This window comes from Mchenga conophoros, linkage group LG12, assembly GCF_057382185.1.
Source record: "Mchenga conophoros isolate Kocher_MC1m ecotype Shallow Benthic linkage group LG12, M_conophoros_male_GT1.1, whole genome shotgun sequence".
NCBI classification, from domain to species: Eukaryota; Metazoa; Chordata; class Actinopteri; order Cichliformes; family Cichlidae; genus Mchenga; species Mchenga conophoros.
In genome coordinates this window covers 38,717,785-38,733,771 of record NC_140537.1, presented here as the reverse complement: position 1 = coordinate 38,733,771, position 15,987 = coordinate 38,717,785, and the positions used below count along the sequence as shown (strand labels likewise).

Here is a 15,987-nt window from a genome sequence, read left to right as displayed (position 1 = left end):
TTAACTGAATTTATTGGATAAATCTGCAGCCCATCTGTTATTTCTGAAATGTTTTTGGTGACTGGGAAGAAACAGAAACACAGAAAAAAGAATTCTGAAAAGCCGACTGTAGCAGAAAACAGCACAAATATAAACGTGCACAGATGATTCCGTGTACCTCTGAACCCTGTATGTCTGTGAAGGTTCTCAGTCATCCAGGTCATCGTAGTCAAAGGAGCTGCAAAGAAAAGCGTCTGGACTTCTTTAAGTTGCTTGAAGACGTTTCACCTCTCATCCGAGAAGCTTCTTCAGTTCTAAGGTCAAATGGTGGAGAGTCCCAGATATAAACCTAGTGGGAGTGACCCCCCACAGAGGGACAAAAGGACCCCCTGATGATCCTCTAATCGCCTGAGCCAAGGTGGGAAACTGGGTGTGGGCCCCAATCAGCCAGAGTTTCAGGTAAGCTCATTGTGAAACCTGGCCCCACCTTATCATGCGAATTCCTGAGATCAGATGGCCCAGGATCTGAACCCTGTAGTTCCTCAGCTGGCCGCATGTCTTCCTCCGCGCCGGCAGGGGGCGACAGAAGACACAAGTATCATCGTCAGTATGTGTTTACTTGTAACTGAGCTAGCTTTAGCATCTGCTGAACATTAAGGTGAGCTAAAGTAACCTGGAGTTCAATTTAAACGTGTAAACTCTGATTATTAAACTAGTTCGTGTCTTTAAACAGGACGATAGAGGAAAAAGTTTAAAGTCAGACTGTGTTTGTTTGGAGACGTTAGTTTAGCTTGTTAGCCTAATAGCTAGTAGTGGGATGTCTCTGTTGAAAATGTACTAATTTATTGTTTGTTTCGTTGCTGATTGAGTAAAGTTTCAGATAAGAAATTTATAAAGACATATTACGAGTCTCTAAAAGCCCGGTTTTAATTCGGCTTACACACCAAATAGCAGACCTGATTCTCCGCGGCTTTACGCTTCGAGGTTTGTAATGAGCTCCGTGACAGAAGTGAAGCCTGTAATGTTAAAGACTTGGAAATGACAAAAGTCTCCTCCCTCTGCTTGTCCTGGAACTGCGGTTTGATTTAGTGCCAGATTTCTGTTTAATGTGCTGATTTAAAGCTGGTTTGTTTATCGGCTGATTCCCAGAATTCATATTAAAATCATTCAGACACGTTATGAATCTGTAAGAAAACTGCTTTACATTCATATATGACGGACGTCAGAGGAGAAACTTCATCTTTGCAGGTACAGCTGCTGAGAGGTCAGAGGTCAGCACGCCTTCATCATGGTCAAACAGCCACAGAGGACAGACAGGTGAGTTACCTGTGTCAGGTGTTGTTTCTCTGACTTGAACCTGACACACATGTCAGGTCTTTCAGAGCAGGCGTGACGGTTCAGACGTCTGTCGTGGATTTGAATGTGTGATAAAGTTATAGAAGGTGAAATGCATTGTGGGTGCTGCTGATAAACGCTGCTTCACATGTTGGTCTCCACCTGCAGGTGTTTTATACCCACTGCAGGAAGTGCATTGGCGAGGGTTCGATTCCCTGTCTGTGCTGCTCAGAGGAGGCCGCCTCCACCCCAGCAGGTACCCAAAACAGACTCTGCCTCCCCGTCCCCGCTGCAGCCCCAGCTCCTGCTGGTTTAATGCCTTGTGTTTGTCCAGGCGTCAGAAACAGGAAGTACTGAGAGCTGGCCACGCTGCAGCTCCACCGCCACAGAAGAAGAGAGGGGTGCTGATGGGCCGAGCCAGCCTGGAGGCGTGGGGTTGGAGGGAGGATCAGAAGAATCGGATTCAAAGCGAGCAAGGTTGGGAGGTCGTCTGCTAGGAACAAACGACGTCACTGTCTGACATCTGAGGAACTCGACTCACTCGGTGTGTTTTTGATGTTTTTCACAGGATGGAGGACGACGCTGCTCCGCCCAGCAGAGTCCCCGGGTCATGTGCTCCAGCGGCAGGTGTGTCTCTGTGGCATCCTTCAGGCTGATTTTCAGTCCTGTGCTGCGGATTGATAAAGCTTCCCTCTCTGTGTCACCAGATGTTCCTCCTCCCGGCCAGCAGGGGGCAGCAGAGGACAGCGAGGACAGCAGAGTGGCCGAGGTAAAGAACCATGCGATGCTCCATCTGCAGTCGGAACCACAGAGTAACGGAGACACACCTGACTGTCAGGTAACCTACCGTGATGTGTTTATAGCTGCAGGGCGTGGGGTCACTGAAGGTCACCATCCAGCAGAGCAGCGAGAGCCGAGAGTTTGGACAGACGGACAGGACGGCCGAGAGACAGACGGGCGGACTCCACTGTCACGTCTGTGACCTCACGTGTCGCTCTCTCCTGGTAAGAAACCCTCGGCTCTTCTTCTTCTTCCTCTGCCTCGTTCAGTCTTACCTGAGTCAGGTGTCCTCAGCACACTCAGGACTAGGGCTGGGTGTCGTCACTGATTTCTAGAATCGATTCGATTAAATTCGATTTGAATCTGGGAAATTTTGACAGTCAGAAATATAATTCAGATCAGTACATTTACATATTTTTGTATCAATAAAAAGGAAGCTGACACTCACGAGACTTTATCACAGGTGTGAGCGTCACAGTGAGGCCTTTGTGTCAAAGTAGCTGAAGATAAAACACAGAAAAACATGAAGGAGATTTTCCTGTTCTGGATTTTATAAAAATGTTCTGCAGTACATCAAAAATGAAAGAAAACCATGAATCAACATATGAACATTACCTCTGAAGTTACAGCGGTTTTATTAGAGACACGGCGTTTTTACATTTTGCATAATTTTAGAAAGTTTAAATTTGTTCAGTATTGAACGGCAGAAATGAGGTTTTCTTTTCAGAAGTATGTAAACGAAAAAACAAAACAGCGACCGACAGCCTGTAAACAACAGTAGACTGGTGCGTAACAAGCAAGCGAATAATGCAGGAAACAGAGAGCGAGAGAGCTGTGCATGAAGTGAGATTTTATCCTGGTTCGGTCAGTGTTGTTTGGAGAGAGATAAACTAACAGCTTTAGAATCGGCGCAAAAAGGGCGTGAACACAAAGCGCCGACCCGCTGAAACATCAGCATCAGCGAGCTGTCGGCATTCAGCCCCGACCGTGTCCGTGCCGTCGGTCAGAAAGTCACATCTCGCTGACTCTGATCCGCGGCTCCGCGCTGTGTGTTCACGTCTCCGTGCAGAATCGTGTTCCTGCTCTCATTTACTGTTTTAGCTGTTTGGTGGTTGTTGAAATTTTGTGAGGTTTAACCTGAGGTTCTGGCGTTTCGGGCAAAATAAATTTATGTTAAAAAATCGATTCAGGATTTTAATGAACGGATTATAAAAACCCACCCCTACTCAGGACATCCACAGCTTTCTCCACAGCAAGTCTTTGCTAACATCTGGAAACATTTGCTGTTGCCTCTGCCCAGTTAGCGCATGCACCTGCTTCCTGTTTTAAAGTCAGAGTCACTGACAGCAGCGAGCGGCTGTGAACGCTCCGAGGCTCATCGATCGACTAGCAGCCGATTTAAAACAACGGATGACCCGACAAACATGGCCGACGCAGCAGCATCATCTTCAAAGCCGCCACGAACTGCAGACAAAACGGGTGTTTTCTAAGGAACGCGCTCCTGCGACCCTTTCCTATTGGTGGAAAAATGTACCATGTTGACCAATTAAAAAATGATATAGCAACACGTGACATTAGGTCGTTTAGGAAGAGGGAGGAGTTTTTGGAGTACGACGGCGAGAGAGAGAGAGCGAGATAAAAAGAGAGTTTTGAGATGTGAAAGATTAGCGACGTTTAGCGTGTTTGGAGTACAGTCAGCATGTGGTTAGCGTGTGGTTAGCGTGTAGTTTTGTTGTGTGAGAGAACACTGAGGCGACTGCTGAACGTTACAGTTCTGCCAAAAAGCCACCAAAGGCAGGCGGCAGCGTAAAGACTGTCTGCAGGTGGGAAACAGGAGCAGGGATGCACCCGAGCTCTGCATGATGATTTTGCAAAATGAAAAACTGTAAATTCAGACACGCGAGGTAAACAGAAGGGGAAACAGTAGTGAAGAGCAGCCAGTTACACCTGGACCACAGAGGTCAGAGCGCGGTTCGTGCCCCTCCCTCAGTGCTTTGATGATGAATAATGCGATGCCACTGCTGCACGTCCTGGAACAGGTGAGCTTGGCTCTGCAGCCGTCGCTGTGAGTCCTGACCAATCAGGTGGCTTCATCCAGACACACCTGTAATAACTTGAGCTCTGTGACGAACAGCTGACCAGACACAACGTCACCAACCTCAGTCTGCACATCTGCACCAGCTGTGGATGTCAGGTCATGTGACAGGTGGACGTGCACAGGTGTCTACAGGTGTGCTCTGTTTATTTCCAGCTGTTTCAGGAGCACATGGCAGGACCTGAACACGTGAAGAAGCTGCAGGAGATCACACACTGCATCCACCTCAACACACACACACCGCAGGACAGGTGAACACACACACACACAGATCAGGGGCTCTGATTTGTTTAGTTTGAAAACCTTCAGGTGTGTCACTCTGCCAGCAGGGGGCGCCGCCGTGAGTCGCAGCGCTGGTGTGACACCTGTCAGACTCACTTCAGCGGTGATGTCATCATTCATCGGCGGACCAAACGACACAAGGTGAGAGTGAGACGTGATGATGACGTATCAGCGCAGACACGCCTCCTTACCCAACAGAGATCAGAGTAGAGTAGAATAGAATAGCCCTTTACTGTCAGTGTACTTGCCAACTGTGCAGATTAAAATGTCAATAGAAGACTGTGTGTGTGTGTGTGTGTGTGTGTGTGTGTGTGTGTGTGTGTGTGTTCGTTCGTTCCAGATGTGCAAGCAGCTTTGCCGGCCCTTCTGTCCGGTGTGCGGACGTCACTTCAGGACGCCCAGGAAGTTTGTGGAGCACATGAAGTCATCGGAACATAAACAGCAGGTGAGTGAGGGCGTCGGCAGTCAGGTGACAGCAGGAAGCCAATGGCTGTGGCTGTCAGGTGGTCAGCTGTCGCAGACGCTGGTGGTGACGTGTATCCTGAGTCTGTGTTCACTAAAAACTTCAGTGAAACAAACCGAAGCAACGACTGTCCGCGTGACCGTCAACGGCGGGATCCACTCTGTGGGGCGCTGCTCAGCAGGATGTCCCGCCCCTCTGTGGGACAGCTGATGTTTCCTGTTTCCTCCCAGGTGCTCCTGGAGGAGGCTCAGGAGGAGGAGCTCATCACTGTGGATGCTGTCGGCTGCTTCGAGGAGGAGGGGGAGGAAGAGGAGGAGGGGGCGGTGGTGGAGGAAGAAGTGGATGTAGCTGACGAGGAAGAGGATGCAGCAACAAAGGAAAAGGTAAAATCAGGACGTCCTGTGGCGTCGAGTGAAATCACGATTCAGGAGTGACGACTTTAAACTGTTTCAGGTGGCTGAGGAAGAGGAGGACAAGCGGCGAGCAGAGTATGACCCCAGCACGGCGTGCGGTACGTCCCGGAGGTCGAAACCAGCTGATGGAGCTTTGTCGCCCCCCGGTGGACGATCTGTAGAGAGAAAATCCAGAAGGCGTAGATCAGTGTGTCTGTGGATTTTGTCTCGTGTCTCTGCGACAAACAGGAAGTGACGCTTTACTCTCTGTCCCCACAGGAAGCAGTTTTGTGGTTCCCGTTTGTGGCTTCATGTGTCGACTCTGCAAAAAGTTTTTCTACAGTGAAGCTGCAGCTCGACACGCACACTGCAGGACACGCACACACTACCTCCACTTGCAGGTACATATCTGCTTTATATTTAATGACTAACTTCATGTATGTAACAGGTGTGTCAGCGAAGAGTGCGCAGCATAAATATGTGGACAGTCACAGGTGAGCTAATGTCCCTGCAGCAGCACAGACGCACCTGTGCAGCAGGTACAGCCCAGAGTGAAAGCTCAGAGCTGCTGCAGTCGAGCTAAAGACCACACAGGAGGAGGGAACCTGACAGGTGACCTCATCTCACCTGTACCTGCAGGTTTCACTCTAATACTAACACACACACACACACACACACACACACACAACCCCGTTCAGCTATTTTAGTGAGGACCTTCCTTGACATGCTTTCCCTAGCCCCATATTAAAAATGAATGCCTGACCCTAGCCTAGCTGTAACCCTGACACTAAAACCACATTTGGAGCCTCAAAAATGCTTCAAATTTGTGAGGACCAGGTTGTGTGTCCTCACAAGTGACTGTTGGTTCTCACAAGTATGGTAAATGCAGATTTCGGTCCTCGCAAAGATAGCTAGACAGGAAGACACACACACACACACAGGTAACCCAGCTGCCTGTTGTTTGTTGTTTTAGAGACACCGTGCTCAAAGGAGGAGGCGGCGAGGACAGAGGGACAAGGACCGATCTGCTCCACCCTGACCGCCTCACCATGTCCCACAATGCATTGCTGCATCCAGGTGGAGCTCTGATCACCTTTCTTTTGTTTGACTGGTGGCTGCTGCAGGAGCTGCAGGTCACAGGTGGACTGCTGTCCATGTGTGTTCTGTTTGCAGTGAGAGAAACGTTTCACAGCTGCAGGTTTCCACCTGACACCTGCACAATGACTGACAGCGGTCAGTTTCATCGTTGTTAATATGCAAACATTAATAAATCATGTTTTCATAACCGGCTTTGTTTCTCGTGGTGTGTGATGTCATAAAACGGTTATTAACACTTCTGTTTCGTTAAATAAATTATTACCATTATGAGAGAATGAAACGATCACACTGTTATTCATCCTGCAGAGTTATCAGTGTTTATGTCATTCAGCGCCCCCTGGTGGCTCAGCCGTGCATCATGTTCATTGTGTTTCTACATCCCCACAGCCCACGTGAAAGAACAAGAACCACCGACGTGTTCGGGTCACATCTGAGCTGGGTTAAACTTTCATGTTCCGATGTTCTGGGAATCCATCCTACCCGTTGTTTCTACGCATGCGCACAACACGAAATTCAGTGGCAAATCATCCTACCTTTGTTAATAAGAGCTAGAAACATACTCTGATGGGCAAAGTTAAGTGGCAAACCGTCATACCTACTTACATTTGCGCTGACAGCACAAATGTGCATAAACTACTTAGGTAGGACGTTTTGTCAGAACACCGGTCCACGTGGCATGCTGTACCCAGCCCGGCCGCAGGGGGCGCCCTACCTGCTCAGGGCGGAGGATTGTGGGTCGGAGGAGGCAGCAGCGGGGCATCTTCATCATCACTGCGGACCGGACCGGGACGTGAGCTGGCAGCTGCTTTTCCGCACTGAAGTGCCTTACCGTCGGAGCCAGAGATGGGACACGGAGACCTCATGAGCCAGGCGGAGGATGTGGCGGACCAGGTAAGCTCGCGCACCCGGAGCGGCGACACGCTGAGCTGGGACTCGGTCCGGTTATCGCAAACATCTGGTTGTTGAAAGCTCGGTGATTTCTGCTGCAAAACAAGTTTAGTCAGCTCGAAAAGCAGAGGCCAGCTGCTCCCCGGAACAGCTTCGTTGCTTTAAAATGAACTTTCATGAAGTTTGAAGCAAAGCAGCAGATTTCGTCATCGGGAGGCTGGAACAGGAAAGACCGTGGTGCAGATTCATTCTCACTAAAACACCAAAAATGCGATCTTTATTGAGTTGTTCTGTTGGCCGAAATGAAGAACGACTTTACACGATGGATGATCGTGTTCAGGTGTTTTCTACAAACCAACGGTGTCTGTGGAGACTCGAGGAAAGTTGAAACGTGACAGATTTTAAATCGAGTCTGGTGAAACGTTCGCAGCTTGTAGGAAAACGGAAATAATGATGGGTGACTTTCCTCTGAGATGATGTTCGACCTCAGGAGAGCTCTGATCGCTCCAGGGCTGCTTTACACATTAACATTTAAATGTTTTATAAAAATGTACGTTTGAGAGTAAAGTAACGAATTCGTGGTTCAGCTGGGTCTCACGCGGAGGCGAGGCCGGGGTCCTGACGTGCCCGAGCGGTATAGTTTCTTCTCACAGCCGTGAATCACTGCTGACGAACCGGGAACGGTTCAATGAAAACACCTGTTACCGGAGTCTGGTTCGATCAATGCGCAGCTGACCGGAAGTTCTGAAAGTAACCCTCCGCCACGGAGCGACACAGAAAGTGTTGCTGCAGCAGCAGGTAGCTCACGTCCTCCACGCAGCCGTGAAACACACACGATGATCATCATCTTCTTGGTTAATCCACATTTAAACAACCGTGTTAGAGTCAAGTTAAAGTATTTTAAAAGTAATAATAAATATGTGGGCGTGTCTACCTGAAGCTGTGGCTCATGAATCAGCAGCTGATGTGTTTTTAATCTAAGGAAACATTGTGCTGATTTTTAGCTCCAGCCTGTTAGTACAGTGACCTCGCAGCATGATGTCCGGCTGTAAACATGTTTACTTCTGCTGCAAAGTTTGAACATGGGAGTCTGTGGGGACCAACTCACTGCTGCCTCTGCTGGATGTCAGAGGAACTGCAGCTCTTGGTGCCTCTTTGTATTTTAAACCCCGCATGTACAAAAACGCAGTCGGTGCTACATTAATAAAGTGACTAACAGTGTGCTGATCACCCCGCTGCTTTAGTTCCTGCGGGTGACCAAACACTACCTCCCCCACGTGGCCCGCCTCTGCCTGGTCAGCACCTTCCTCGAGGACGGCATCAGGATGTGGCTCCAGTGGAGCGAGCAGAGCGAGTATATCGACTCCACCTGGAGCTGTGGCCTCTTCATCGCCAACCTCTTCGTCCTCATCAACCTGCTGGGACAGCTGGGTAACACTCACACACACACACACGTTTTCATCTAATTGACAAAATGCTCATCCTAACCATCACTGAACGCCCAGCCTAACTGTAACCCTGACACCTTCTTGTGGGGACGGGCGTTTCACACCTCGTTGTACACATATGAGGCCCTTTTCCATTAACCTGGTTCTCATTACTGTCTGGTACTACCTAACCTGCGTGGCTGTCGTCATAGCAACGTGTCTGAGCGTCCTGCAGCATAATTAGTATGCAAGGCGAACGCTACAGCAAAGGTGGACGTGGAGGCGACGGTGTACCTGCTGCTCGATCTGCAGCTCTTCGTCACACTGACGCTACTGACCAGCCAATCTGTGCCATGCAGTCTGATGATGTCACACTTTAATACCTGCTCAGATTGCTGGGAACCCCGGCCGAGCACCTGCTAAAGCACCTGGTACCAGGTACTAGGATCTAATGAAAACCGTGGTGATCCGAGCAGGTCCGAATGCAGACGGGGCTCCGAGGACTCGCACACTGGTGACAGTTAGGGACAGAGGTCCCCTGCCTGTACATTTATACGTATGTGTGTGTAATGATCTCTGCGAGCACCTGGGTTGTTGCACCAGTCTCTGATTGATTGATTGATTATTGGTGATTTAGAGCTCTCAGTTGTTCCACATTAAACATGTAACACGTGTGTGTCTGCAGGCTGCTGCGTGTTGATCCTCAGCAGGAACTTTGTTCAGCACGCCTGCGGCGCTCTGTTTGGGATCATCGCTCTGCAGGTACACACACACACACACACACACACACACACACACACACACACACACACACACACGTGTTTCATGTTTAGTATTGCAGGTTTTTGACGTGATGGTCAGCGAGCTTCAGTCGGTTTTCACTGCGCCGTCACGCCTTCAGACTCCCAAACAGGAAGTTGCTGTGGTCTTAAATGATAAATCAGAGTAAACGTTTCCTGTTTGAAACATAAACGTTTTGTTCTTTGTCTCTGAAAGAAGAGCCACAGCTGACCGTGTGTGTGTGCGGGGGGGCGTGTACTGTAGACACGTTGAAAGCGCTGTGATTTCCGGGTAAAGTGGAGCGCACAGGAAGAGGTGACGATGTTTCCGAAGGAGAAAAGGAAGAAACGTGGACGATCCAGGTGGCGGGAGCAGGCAGCGGCCGGGACGATTCCCGGTTTGATCCAAATTCAAATTCAAATTCAAATTTTATTTGTCACGTACACAGTCATACACAGTACGATATGTAGTGAAATGCTTGGACAACTGCTCGTGACCTAAAGAGAACAAAAAAGGAAAAGGCTATGAATAAGATAGGAAATAAATATGAAAAATTAAAAAGGGTAAATTTAACTAGGAAGGAATAAAATATAAATTAAGGTTAAAAATGAAATAACTGTACAACACAAATTAGAATGAAGGGTAAATTTAACTGGGAAGAATAAGATAAAATATATAAATTAAAGTTGAAAATAAAATAACTGTACAACAAAATACACAATATAGAACTATATAAGAATGTATGAAGAAATCTAAATATAAATAAATATATACACAATAACAGCAGCTGTACAAGTATTAACTGGAAATGAAGAATATAGTGACCAGTGTTGTGCAAAACCAAAGTCCAGAAAGTCCAGTGTGTGTGTAAGAACTGCATGTGTGGGTCAGTACTGTGTGGTGGTGTGATTGAGAGACCGTATCGCCTGCGGGAAGAAGCTCCTCCTCAGTCTCTCTGTGTTGGTCTTCAGGGAGCGGAATCGCTTTCCTGACCTCAGCAGAGAGAACAGTCTGTTGTTGGGATGGCTGAGGTCCTTCACCATCTTCCTGGCCTTGGTCCAGCACCGCCTGCTGTAGATTGAGTGCAGGTCAGGGAGCTCGGAGCGGATGGTGCGCTCAGCTGACCGCACAACCCTCTGTAGAGCTCGTCTGTCCTGCATGGTGCTGTTCCCGAACCAGGTTAAGATGTTTCCCGTCAGGATGCTCTCTATGGTGCAGGAGTAAAAGTTCCTGAGCACCTTGGAGGGCAGTTGGAAGTCTCTCAAGCGTCTGAGGTGGTAGAGACGCTGACGGGCCTTTTTCACCACGGTGTTGATGTGACAGGACCATGACAGGTCCTGTGTGATGTGAACTCCGAGGTATTTGAAGCTGTCCACTCTCTCCACTGGGCACTCGTTGATGACGGGGGTCTGGTAGTTCCTCTCCTGCTTAGTGCTGAAGTCCACTATCAGCTCCTTTGTCTTACTGACGTTTAGAAGGAGGTTGTTCCTCTGGCACCAGTTCTCCAGATTCCTAATCTCCTTCAGGTAGGCCGTCTCGTTGTTATCAGAGATCAGGCCCACCACGACGGTGTCGTCAGCAAACTTGATGATGGTGGTGGAGCTGGTAGTGGCCACACAGTCATATGTGTACAAAGAGTACAGCAGGGGGCTCAGAACACACCCCTGGGGGGCTCCAGTGCTGAGAGTGGTGGAGGCTGAGACATGTCCGCCCATCCTTACTGCCTGTGGTCTGCCAGTTAGGAAGTTGGAGATCCACTGACACATAGATGAGCTGAGTCCCAGATGCTCCAGCTTGGTGGTGAGTGTGGAGGGAATTATGGTGTTAAATGCAGAGCTGTAGTCTATGAAGAGCATTTTAACATAATTCCCCCTTCTAGTGTCCAAGTGAGTGAGTGATGTGTGGAGGAGATGAGAGATGGCATCGTCTGTGGAACGATTTGGACGGTAAGCGAACTGTAGTGGGTCCAGTGTGTCTGGTAGTGAAGAAATGATGAAGTCTCTGACCAGGCGTTCAAAGCACTTCATCACTACTGAGGTGAGGGCTACAGGGCGATAGTCATTGAGAGAAGCAGGGTGGGGTTTCTTCGGGACAGGAACAATGATGGACTCTTTGAAGCATGTGGGGATCACCGACTGAGATAAAGAGATGTTGAATATCTCAGTGAACACAGGAGCTAGCTGGTATGCGCAGTCTCTGAGGATCCAGAGCGGAAGCTTTAGTCTGTGTTTCTGATGTCGCAGCGCCGGCTGAGCCGGAGCAGCAGCTCGCTGTGGTCAGGCGTGTTCAGCACTGGTGCGAGTTTGCAGCTGCGCATGCACTCGATGCCAAATGCAGTGCTGTGATTGGTCAGATCTGTTAAACTGAAAAAGTTAAGGTCGTGTTTCGTCCTGCCAACACGGTGCAGGTGAACTTTCATACAGGTGAGTCCCAGAATGTTACCTGTGAGTCTGATCATGTGACTCTGTGTGACCTGCAGATGGTGGCTTACAGCATCCTGTGGGACCTCAAGTTCCTCATGAGGTAAGTCGTCACGCCTTTCTGAAATAACTTTATCGACGTCGTGGACAGAAACGGCTCGTTCTGCACGTTTGCGTGACGCTGCAGGTTGGAGCTACAAAGACATGATCTGCTGTTCTTCATCCTCCTCGTCCTCCTCTGCAGGAACCTGGCGCTGGGCGGGGGCCTCCTCCTCCTCCTGGCAGAGTGCAGGGGGGAGGCGCGTAGCGTGTTCGCCGGAGTTCCTTCCCTCGGACATCAGAGCTCGCCGAAGCACCTCCTGCAGCTGGGAGGTCGCGTCCTCCTCGTCCTCATGTTCATGACGCTGCTGCACTTTGACCTCAGCCTGCTCAGCGTGAGTCACACCCACACGTGTCCACACGTGTCCACACGTGTCCACACGTGTCCACACGTGTCCACACGTGTCCACACGTGTCCACACGTGTCCACACGTGTCCACGTAATTATTCAAACTCCTGGCAAGATTTGACAGAAGCTTACTTTTGTTCAACCAACAAGTTGTTTTTGACAGGAAATGACACGGGCGTCTGCCAAAAGAGAAGAAGACGAGGCACCAGAGGCGTCGCTTTTATTTACATTTGAGCAAAAAGTGTCCAGAATGACTCGCGCTCTTCACAAACTGTCACAGTCTCTGGGAAATCCACAGTCCTAAAATCACCGTTCGAACAGTCCAAGCCGATTCAGTGGGCAGCGGCTTGGTGGACAGTCTGGGATCGAACCACCGACCTTCTGGTTAGTGGCTGATCCGCTCTGCCACCTGAGCTACAGCCACCCTGGGGGTCGGGGGGAAGCTCATCACAGGAAACGCCACCACGAAAAACAGCATGAAGATCCTCCTCCTCATCATCAGGCAGCAGCAGACAGCTCAGCACTACAACGACCCAAAGCACAGCAAAGTAAACGGTTAGCAGACACAAACATTAACATTGAGCAGCTCCGCCCACAGAGTCCAGCAGAGACTGTGGGCGGAGCTAGAGATCAGGGCGAGGGGACCCTCCGACCTGAAAGCTCACTGCTAAAGACAAATGAGCAAACGTGGAGACGTGCGATTATAGGACGCGTTCGTCTGCTGTAATAACTATTAAAGGTTTTTCTATTACTGAGACGAGTGAATGATTGTGGGCGGGGCACGTTTTGCTCCAATGAGAACAAAAGCAGAGAAGCGTGTTTGCGGCGGCGATGCCTCTGGTGCCTCGTCTCCACATCGTTTGGGAGACGAAAACTTGCAGGTTGAATAAAAGTAACTTTGGGGGTCTGAATAATTATGGGCGTGACCGTCGTCCTTGTGCTGACGGCGTGTTGTGTTCAGTTCCTGCAGAACGTGGTGGGGACGGCGCTCATGGTCCTGGTGGCGGTGGGCTTTAAGACGAAGCTGGCGGCGCTCACGCTGGTGGCGTGGCTGCTCTGCATCAACTTCACCATCAACGCCTTCTGGAGCGTGCCGTCCTACACGCCCATGCACGACTTCCTGAAGTACGACTTCTTCCAGACCACCTCGGTGATCGGCGGCCTGCTGCTGGTGGTGGCGCTCGGGCCCGGGGGCGTCTCCATGGACGAGAAGAAGAAGGAGTGGTGAGGAGGAGGAGCCGCGCCTCTGCCTCTTCTATTTTTATTTTTTTGCTCTCTGAGCGACCAATCAGAGCTCGTCTTTGTGTCACGTGATGTTTGTTGCACACTGGCTGTGATGTTTGACACTTAGAGTGATTTTAGAGGAGGCGAGGGAGCGCCTCCACCTCCATCCTGCTGCACCACCCAGTGACCGCCACCCGCCTCCCTGAGGCATCAGCTGCTGCGTTATCCAATCAGTGCTTTTGTAGGCGGTCTTTGCTGTTTTCAGCCTGTTCGATGTGACGATTCGGACACAACGACGTCACTCGTTAATGTTTTTGTAACGAGCTGGACAAACGACAAAAATGGAGGCAGAGTCATTTTGAGCAGCTCTGAGGCGACAAACACACCTGAGCAGGTGAGCGATCACAGCTTTAGTACGGAGCGGGGAGGCTGTAGTAACCCGTGGCGTCCTGCAGGAGGCGCTGCTTCCTCACAGTGTGTTTCGTCTCTGTACGACGTTCAGTGTTTGAGTCTGAGTCTTTTTCTATCGTGTTTTTGTAGGAGGAGTTTAATAAAGCGTGCAGCATTAAGTGTGTGTGTGTTTCAGTGTTTCCTGCAGCACCTGCTCATCTCCCACAGACTGTATAAAGAAGACGGACACAACCTCCGTGTTTTATTTCAAAATCAGCGAGAACAGGAAGTGAGCTCACGCTGGGACTAGGCGTGCTGGAAGCTGCGTCTGTGTGCTGGGCGTGTCCTCTCCTAGCTAATCGCAGCACACGGCGCCCTCTGCTCTGATGGACGAAGGACAATGAAGATGGGCCAGTCGGGCAGGTGGAAAAGAGGAAGACGTCAGGGGAGGTTCATGAACGGAGGAGGACGTGCGGAGGGTTGGAGTGACAGAGGAGCGGGTGGAGGTGTTTGTGTGATCGTCGCTTGCCCGAGTGTGACAGACACACCTGAGCGGGGACCTGCGCCGTGCTGCTCGTTCGTTCAGCTTCACTGCGAGGCGGCGCTCTGCCTGCAGACCTGAGTCACGTGGCACGCCACACGACACGTGGGCGGTGCTATCGACCATAAAGGCGGGTCCTGCGGTTCAGCCCGCATGTCCTCCTGCCGCGCCAACTTCCCAGGTCATCGAAGCGCCGCGGGACGGCCTCTCAGCTTAAACGTGCGGTTGTCGTGAGCAGGCTGTCAAACTAACGTGACCTCTGACCTGTTCGAGCACCATGACCTGTGATCTTTTCCATTATGTAAGCTGGATGCACACTGACCTGCTCTTCAGTCACCCGGGCGCACAGAAGTGCATTTAAAGTGAATCTTAACACCGTGTTTGTGTGGCGCACGTTTCCCAGGTTTCGTTTAGTTCAGCCTCCCGCCGCGTCCTCACGCAGTCCGATGTCTGGAAACCACAGCGTTGGTTTCAGTAATGACAGGAAGGCGTCCACAGTACAGCCACTCGGGGCCCTTTGATGTCTGACTTGTAAGAATCTGCAAAGTCAGCTTTTTCTGAACAGTCCTCATTTTGTAAAGCTGCAAAACTCTTAAGTGCCCTCTTGTTGAGAAGTGAGTTATAGCATGCGAGGCCCCAAAGGGCCGCTTTTTAAATCCGTCCTCACTTTGTCACAAAGTCAGACTCGTAGGTGCAGCGTGTCACCACTTTGGGCGGCTCCTCCAGTTTACATGGACTAATTACACTAAGTACACAGAAGCTTTCTGAACGCTTCGACTCATCCCGAGGTTACCGTCGGCCGTGACAGGAACACCTGCACGGCGCCCCCTGTGGGCCGTCAGCGCAGCGAGCCGTACCTGAGCCGAGCTCTCTTCACACTGATGTCTCTACAGTTTGTCCCACTGCTGAAACTGTGAGAGGAAAAGAAAGTGATAATGTTCATTCTGACTGTGTTGGTGGCTCATCATGAACCTCACACTCAGCACATTGGCCACATTCTCCAACAGGGTCATCAGTGTTTGGCAGGTCGAGTTAAGGATCGTCCTGCTCTCCTTCAGGAGTTGTTGCTCCTCTTCTGCTTTGGTTCAAAGGTTAATGAATGCGATGAAGAGGAGGATGGATGAAGCACAGCGTGCAGTGAGCCCACTGGTTCATCACACAGTGATCACATTTAAACCATTTCATACAGAAACATGAAATATGCATCTGACCTAATTAGCACTGGTGTCCTAACCAACGTTCCCTCTAATGTTTCACGTGTCTGAGCGAACACAAACTGAGCGCCCCAACAGCAGACGTGTGCAGTGTGGTCACGCCAGCATCCAAGTTACATGTTTATTAAAGTAATCAAATTACAGCATTTATGTTAGACTACTTTAAATTAACTGCTTCAGCCTACTTACAATGACAATTAAAAACAATCTTGTTCATGACCTGTAGCATGT

General features: G+C 50.0%; 2 protein-coding genes across 2 annotated transcripts; both read left to right on the top strand.

Annotated features, from left to right (window-relative positions):
* Nucleotides 1-511: 511 nt before the first annotated feature.
* ciz1b (cdkn1a interacting zinc finger protein 1b) lies at nt 512-6,615 on the top strand. Its single transcript, XM_085295730.1, has 14 exons — nt 512-637; nt 1,228-1,296; nt 1,483-1,570; nt 1,649-1,791; nt 1,883-1,941; nt 2,022-2,083; nt 2,178-2,318; nt 4,346-4,440; nt 4,519-4,612; nt 4,812-4,916; nt 5,165-5,317; nt 5,388-5,445; nt 5,606-5,727; nt 6,300-6,615. Exons 2-14 carry the CDS (start codon nt 1,268-1,270, stop codon nt 6,363-6,365), a joined length of 1,215 nt encoding a protein of 404 aa, XP_085151856.1. The 5' UTR covers nt 512-637; nt 1,228-1,267; the 3' UTR covers nt 6,366-6,615.
* A 291-nt stretch (nt 6,616-6,906) lies between these two features.
* On the top strand, nt 6,907-14,199 carry surf4l (surfeit 4, like). The gene is made up of 6 exons (XM_085295731.1): nt 6,907-7,315; nt 8,557-8,743; nt 9,425-9,501; nt 11,999-12,042; nt 12,184-12,373; nt 13,349-14,199. Exons 1-6 carry the CDS (start codon nt 7,268-7,270, stop codon nt 13,613-13,615), a joined length of 813 nt encoding a protein of 270 aa, XP_085151857.1. The 5' UTR covers nt 6,907-7,267; the 3' UTR covers nt 13,616-14,199.
* Nucleotides 14,200-15,987: the final 1,788 nt, after the last annotated feature.